This window comes from Moschus berezovskii, chromosome 23 (genome assembly GCF_049115385.1).
Source record: "Moschus berezovskii isolate FMDL1 chromosome 23, NW_MosBer_1.0, whole genome shotgun sequence".
Taxonomy (NCBI): Eukaryota; Metazoa; Chordata; class Mammalia; order Artiodactyla; family Moschidae; genus Moschus; species Moschus berezovskii.
The window spans coordinates 27,471,443-27,478,885 of record NC_142482.1 but is presented as its reverse complement, the minus strand read 5'-3'; the positions used below and the strand labels follow the sequence as shown (position 1 = coordinate 27,478,885).

General features: G+C 59.3%; 1 protein-coding gene across 4 annotated transcripts in view; it reads right to left on the bottom strand.

The window, feature by feature from the left end:
* Window positions 1-1,319: 1,319 nt before the first annotated feature.
* Window positions 1,320-7,443, bottom strand: part of FOXP4 (forkhead box P4) — a 51,288-nt gene continuing 45,164 nt past the window's right edge. For all 4 annotated transcript variants that reach the window (XM_055406152.2, XM_055406151.2, XM_055406154.2 and 1 more), the window contains exons 14-17: window positions 5,625-5,746; window positions 4,184-4,250; window positions 3,634-3,803; window positions 1,320-3,204 (exon numbers count right to left, since the gene is read on the bottom strand). In XM_055406152.2, the coding sequence (XP_055262127.1) occupies window positions 3,057-3,204; window positions 3,634-3,803; window positions 4,184-4,250; window positions 5,625-5,746 (507 nt within the window). In that variant the 3' untranslated portion in view covers window positions 1,320-3,056. The remainder of the gene's footprint in view (window positions 3,205-3,633; window positions 3,804-4,183; window positions 4,251-5,624; window positions 5,747-7,443) is intronic.

The window sequence follows — 7,443 nt, the reverse complement described above, 5'->3', positions numbered from 1 at the left end:
GTGGCAGCTAACACCTCTGGATTCTCTAGAAGGCTGGTGGGTTCCACGGGAAAGCAGGGGGAAAGGGAAGCGGCTGCAGTGAAATTGAGGGTAACTGCTTTGCTGCATTGTCAAGAATGCCCGTTGTCCACACAGATTACATGCAGCTAGTCCTACTGTGCAGAACCCTGGTGGCCTCCATGGAGGGTGATGGGGGCAGATTACAATTGGAGCAGTGCTACTTTATAGCGCCTGGTGGACAGAGCTCCCCTGGCCTGGCCCCTCCTGAGATGCCCTCTCTAGGCAGGGACAGGGGAGTCACCCCAGACTCTGCACCAGTGTCCAGAGGATTAAGGCAGGGGAAGGAGGCGGGGTAGACGGGGCTGGACAGAAGGTTGGGGGAGACACAGATGATGGTTGAAAGGAGTAGGAAAGGCCTGAGACGGGAAGTCAGTGGAGACTCAACCTCCAGATCCTGCTGGCTCTTACCCCCCCTACTTCCCTCAAGCTTGGCTTTTGGAAAGTTCCAGCATTTTGATGCTTTGTGGGGTTACGGATGCTGGGTCTGCCTTCTCAACACCTTCCCTCCTCTCTCCACACTTCCAAGTGCACACATTCCTTCCCGGGCCCTACTGTGGAGAAGTGCCCATGGTGCTGGAAGGGAGCTGGGAGACAGCCTTAGCGGTGGGCACTGGGTCTGAGAGGGTGGGGGTGGGGGCTCCCCTATTGCGGATGGGTAGTAGGTGGGGAGTCAGGATTTGGTGTGGGCTACCCTGCTCTGCCCTTAACAGACTGGACCTCTTCCTTCCCTCCCCCAACTGTCCGGGGTCCCCTCTGCATGGGCTGCAATAACCCCTTTTCTGACCCGAGTCTACACTTACATTTACACTGCATGGTGGTGGACAAGCATCTCAAAGCCACTTCCTCCCCCACACACACCTATCCAGGTAGCCTCCACCCATGGATGATGGGCCCAGAGGGCTTCGTGGGCATGCGCTTCTGCAGCAAGAACCCTCTGGATCCCAGGAGGAAATCTACTCCCCAATGAAAATGTACAGGCAGGAAAACTTGGATTTCAAACCTATGAAGGAACTGGGCCCAGGAGTTGTGACTTTGGGAGAAAACAGAATGATGGAGAGCTGGTTTGAGAGAAAATTCCCAGGATGACGAGTGGAAAAGGGACCCAGGTGGAGCGGAGAACTGGAACAAAGCTGTGAATGATCGTGGAGGCGGAGGCGGAGGCGCTGGTGCTCGGTCCACTTCCGTACTTGCAGCAAGCGCCCCTCCAGGACCCCCACTGCCCAGAGCTTCCTCCCCTCCCTTGCTGACACACGCAGGGCCCGGTGAAGAGAGGACGTTTAATATTTCTGTGCTGGTCAAACAGAACACAGGTGGGGAGTACATAGGGGAGGGGGCGGAGGGCCCCCTGCCTCTTGGGAGGGGTGGCTTGTGAAGAGGTGTACGTGGGGGTTTCTTGGGAAATAGTCCAAGGAGTCTTCTCAGCAAAGGGGCCAGGCCTGGGGTGTCGTGTAAGCATCAAACACACCCAGTCCTTGGCCTTAAGTTGGGGTCCCCCATAGGGGGTCTGTGGAGAGAGTCTCACTTTTTTTCCAGCTCCTTTGCTGGAATCCACACTCCCAGTGTGATAGGGAACTTGGTCCTGCAGAGGGGGGGTCTGGAGAGCCCCCAGGAAGCAGCCCAGGGTTGGGAGGAGGGCTCCCCGTGCCCACAGCCCAAGGGGACAAGAACCTCCTCCCCTCTGCCTGGGCTCCTTCCCCCAGGCTGGGCCGGAGCAGAGGGGAGGTGCGCAGGGCCCCCAGCTTCTACTGAGTCCCAGGGTCCTTGGGGTTGGGGTGGAGAAAGGGGGTCTTGGCCACCAACAGACACTGTAAACTTTGGTTTAAAACAATAACTTAAGTCGGGGAGGGCTTCCAGCCTGGGGCTGGGGTGGGCAAGAGGAGCAGGGTATGTGAGAGGCGACAAAGGAAAAAGCCAACGAAAAGTTTTGGTTTTTGCTTCCGGCATAAGAAAGGTCTTTGGTCATCCGTGTAACTGAGGGGTACGGGATGGGGGGCCGGTGAGGGAAGACTGCAATGGGGGACCTGAAGGCTGGGGTGGGAGTGACCAGTTGGGTCACAGCAACCACCGTATTCATCCCGCCTGCCTGCCCGCCCGCTTTCAGCCTGGTCTTTCCCCGGGACAGAGGCAGACGCTTTCCTGCAGCCCCGACACCACCTCAGCCCGACTCCAGCCTCAAGGGTAGCTCGGCTCCACCTCCATGAGTCCACCGGGCACAGGCCTCTTCCTGTGCTTCCTGGCATGGGGGGCAGCGGATAGCAAACGGGGATGGAGGCCTGCTTCAGCCTGGAGCCTGGCCACCCTGCTTCCATGGACCCCCACCCCAATCCGCGTTTCCCGCCCCCCCAACCCCGGGACTTGTCACCCACCTCCCCAACTAGCTGTGGCTTCTGAACAGGCAGAGCTGAGAGGGGGCTGGTTTCTCCTGGGGCTGCTCTGAGATTTAGCTGCCCTGACTCAGGCCAGGGCAGGGGAAGGAGTCGGGGTGGAGTTATTTCTTCACAGTACGGACAAGATGGTGCAAGGGAGCACAGATGGGGGAGGTGGTGGCCTCTGGCCAGACCACACGGCCAGAGCCAGGGGTGCGGTGCCCTGGGTTTGAGAGGGTGGCTTAGCCCCGCCTGCGGGTCTCCAAGGCTCTGAGGGGCCCTGTAGGGGCGAGCTGGTGGGGAAGGAGAGCCCTGCTGCTGCTGGTGGTTGGGAGCGGGGGTGTGGAATTCAGATGTTGGGGGGGGGGGTCTGAGGAGGGGTCTGGGCCCTCTGTGTCCTCTGCCGGTCCCAGACCAGGGATTCTGGGTCCCCTCGGGGTGGCGGGCGGACCGTCCCTGCACCCGAGTGTCGTAGGTCAGTCAGGTCACCTTGGGAGTTGCTGGCCCAGCCCCCTCATCTGAGTCCTGGAAGTGCCTTGAGGTTGGGCGGGGCATGGACTGGGGGGTAAGTGGGGCCTGGGTTCCCGGAGGGAGGGGTCTCACCCCTGCCCCGCCTGCCCCTGGAGGCCCTTAGGACAGTTCTTCTCCTGGCAGCTCCTCCTCCAGGTCCCTGTCTTCTGGAGGCCCCACGGTGCTGGGGTTGGGGGGCCCCAGGGGGGGCCCAGGCCGCCTGTCTTCCTCGGCCTCAGCCGGCTCCTCTTTCACCTGTACCTGGTGGCTGTGATGGAAGGGGTGATGCGGACACCAGGGGGGCCTTCCCTTGCCCGATCCCACCCCAAAATGCATCCAGAATCGGGGCATGGGGATGTCTCGCCAGGAGCCCCTCATTTCTGAGGGACTGAGGGCTGACATCAGTCTGGTCTCCCCCGGGGCTCTCTTCAAAGGAAAGGAGGTGTCGGGATGGGCAGAGACTGTCCTTGGTTGAGAAGGAGAGAAGAAGGGAGATGAGAGAGGATGGAGGAGGGAAGGAAATAAAAACAGAGGAAGGGGGTGGGGAGCCATGAGAAGAGAGCGGGGCCCCTGGTCCTGGGAAGAGAGCCGGACTAGAGGCGACAAGACGGGGATCCCAGCTGCAAGGGAACAAGATCCCACCTTCCCAAGCTTTGGGGGGTACTGGGGTGGCCTGGGGTCTGCGCCACGGCCTCACCTGTACTGGGGTGGGGAGAGGCGAGGCGGGCTGCTGCTGCCGTTGCTGGGCAGCGGCTCCACGGGGGCACCCGCATCGTCGTGGCCAAGGGGCAGGAGGCTGCTGGCGGAGCCAGGGTTCAGCATGCCGGGGCTGTTGAGGAGGGGGAAGCTGCTCTCGGCCAGGGCAGCCTGGAGCGCACAGAAGTGGAGGCCCATCAGTGGGCTCCACCTGGTCGGGTGATGTCCCTTCCCCAGCCCTCGGGAGCCTCCTGTGCAGCGTGTCTGCGCCCTGGCAGATCTCCGGTGCTTCTGCCTCTGACCCTGACCTGCCTCCCAGCTTTGCTGAGAGCCTGGGCTTGACTTATTCCCCTCCAAGGAGACAGAGGACTTCCCCACACACACACATGGACAAGCCAGGGCAGGGGACTCCATTGCCTATCTATGCCAGCCTCCCTGCCCTGTGCCCCGTGTCTCTGCTGGAGAGGGTAGGGGAGGCTCTCTTCTGAGGCCAGAGAGCTGGAGGGAAGGTGACGGGGCGGGTGGGCGCTGGTCGGGGACCAGTCCACTACCTGGTAGCTGGCGTTAAGTGCTCCGTAACTGAGGCCCGAGATCATGTTCTTCACCAAGGTGGGGCTCCTGGAGGAGAGAAGGCATGTCTGCTTCATTCATTGGCTTACTCCTCACTCAGGCCTTGACCCTAATTGAGGGCCTGCTCTGTGCCAGGGGAGGTCCCTTTCACTGTCCTGGAGGTCATAGTCGGCCGTGCCCATCTTGTTCAGCCCTCCTGCTGACCTGAAGCAGCAGGAACCAAGAGCCCCCTTCACTGGAGAGCTGCCTGAGCTCCTAGGGACCCTGCAACACTCCCAGAATCTCAGAGCTGAGGAGTGGGACAGAGATTCTTCCCTGTGTCTTTCTCCACGTCAGGCAGCCCAGTAGTTTTTCTCTTCAGTTAGATTTCCTGTTGTCCAACAAGGTCTGAGTGATAGCCTCCACAGTCCCCTTTCTGTAAAATCCACTTTCCTGCCTTCCTGAATTTTGGGACATCTAGTAAGACATGTGCTCGGCCTGTCCCCACAGGCTTTTCTATGCAAAGAAGTGCTCCAGGAGTTGGGTCAGGAAAAGCAATGGCTTAAGGCCATCCTTCCACAGTGACTACCCCCAGTTTAGAGAGTGTCTCAGAGAGATTAAGAAACTGGCCCAATGTCACAGAGCTGGGGAGAAATAGAGGTATAATTAGAGCCTAGGTCTTCTGATTCCAGGATGAAAACGGGACATGAAGATTTCAAGTGTTGGGTCTGGCATATGAGGGCACTCAGAAGGGGTGTGGCTCCTTTTTGAGTCCCAGCCCCGACTGCTGCCTGAAGGTAAAGAGGCTCTTGTCTGGGAGAAGGAATCTCTGAGGAGTACAGACACCCACAGACATATATCTAACTTGCTTCACACCTCTCTCTGCCTCCTCACAGGCCTCTGGCCCAAGAAGCACAGGCAGGCCCACGTGAGATATCTGGGGTAGAAGGTGGCGGTGCTGGAAGGGAAGCTGAAAGGGGCGGCTCTGACCCACTCCCAGGTTCCTCGGTCTCCACGCAGAGCGCTGTGCAGGAGAGGTCAGAGGTCAGACTGCCTTCCAACCCCTTGCCCTCTCTGGGCCTCCTCTCCCTGTAAAAAATGAAGAAGTGGGGCCCAGGGATCTCACAGGTTTGGCTCATCCTGTGACACGAGAGGGAGAGTGGCTCTGGGGATGGCAGCCCCTTTGTAAATGGCCCTGCTGGCTGCCACCTGCCCATGCCCTGACTCCGGCTAGGGCCTCCGTCCTTATGCCGGGTTCCTCTCAGCTCCTCCCTCGGTCAGAGGCAGAAGACTGAAATGTCCTCTCTCTGAATCACTGGTCACTTCCAGACTCTGGGCTCTCCTGGGCCCCCATGGCCTCATTTCTCTGCACCCTCCCCCCAACGGTGGGAAGGCTCTGGTGCGCGGAGGTGCCCTGGGGAGGTATGGGGGTGGCCCACGCACCCCGTCATCTTTGGCGGTCTTCGTTTCTGGTACTCCCGCTCGTCCACAGTCCACACGGCGCCCTTGACATTCTCCACGCGCACGAAGCACTTGTGCAGGCTGAGGTTGTGTCGCACCGCATTCTGGGGGTACGGTGACAAGAAGCAGATGCTTAGAGAGGGCCCCTCCTCCATGCGGGGGAGCACAGGCAGGAGGGTTCTCAGGGCCCACCTGGTCCCACCTTTCCCGGCCCAGTGACAAGCGGCAGCAGGTGGGCAGGAGGAGACGATGCAGCCGGAGCAGAGGGAGCTGGGGGTCTCCAGTACCCCTCGCCACCGCCAGCCCGCTGTATCATCTGCTGCCCGCCACATTTTAGAAAACTCTTTCTACCTGACACCTCATTAGCAATAACCCATTTCCCCACCATCATCAGACAGACGCATGCAGTCGCTGGGGCTTCTGAAGAACACGAGATCCCATTCAGGCCCTGGCCCCTCAGTGAGCCTGGGACATCACAGCTCAGGCACACACAGTCTCCATTAAGCCTCAAAAGTCTTGGGAATAACTCAGGAAGCCTCGCTGCAACTTCCTCTATCCCCTTGGAGCATGGGAGCCTTGACTCTGGGCTGTGGCTTAGACTATTATTGTTTAGCCGTTCAGTTGTGTGACCCCACGGACTGTTGCCGGCCAGGCTCCTCTGTTCATGGGATTTTCCAGGCAAGGATACTGAAGTGGCTTGCCATTTCCTTCTCCAGGGGATCTTCCCCACCCAGAGATCGAACATGCATTCTCCTGCATTGGCAGGTGGATTCTTTACCCCTGGGGCACCAGGGAAGCCCTCTGGCTCAGAACACATAGCTTATTGAGAGCACGTGGTATACAGTAGGGGTCTACTGCATGCTTGTTAACATGAGGAAGCTGGGAGAAAGGAGTGTGTGAGTTTAGTGGCTGTACAGCAGGAAGAGGATGGAAAAGAAGAAAAGTCACCTTGGCGGTCCCACCTCCTCCCAGCAGGATAACTTCAGGAATTGAGGTCATCTGGTTTGTAGGACACTTGGGTGGGGGCAGGGTGCTTGGCCCAAATCGCCCCCTGGGAGCCTGGGCTAGGGCCCTAATCCATCCCCCACTGCCCGCCACGTCCCTCACTCCTGTGCCCTGCTCTCCTTTCAGCTTCACACCCCCAGCCGTCCCTGCCCCTGTTACCTGTCCCCCCAGCCTCCCCCCACCTCATCTCCATCCTTGTCTCCTCTTTACATTTCTAAACGGGGAAGAAAGCAGGCTGGGCGGGCAGCCCGTGCCCCTGGAGATCCCCTCTCCCTCTCTCCCTTCCAACTCTTGCCACTTGCAACTGGCCCGATTTCATTACCAATTTTAATTTGCCTCTAATTAAATCCTGTGTATTTTTCCGACTCGCTTGCTAATCCACGAGGGAGGCGGGCGGCTGGAGTGGAATCTCTTGGAGCGATAATTACAAAGGGCCTAATCACGCCGGGGCTCCTGCCTCGGAATAAATTTGCCCGCATTACGGGGCTCCGATCCTCCGCTTTGCAAATGAGAATGACCCCAATTTCCGAGGATGGCCTCACCGGGGCTTTTTTCCCTCATTTCGAAGCCTGATTCGTGATGAGAGACTAATTCGTTACGCTGAAACATTAACGGCAATTTAAGGGGTCTGGCGGGGGCTGCGTAAACAAAAGGACTGGCCCACAACATGGGCCCTGGGAGGGGACGGACACAGGGGGAGGGCCGGCAAGGACCGTCAGCTTGGCAGATGGCCGCTCTGTCCCCGGATGAACGGCAGCTGGCCTGGCCCACACTGGCTCCCGACCCTTCTGCCCTG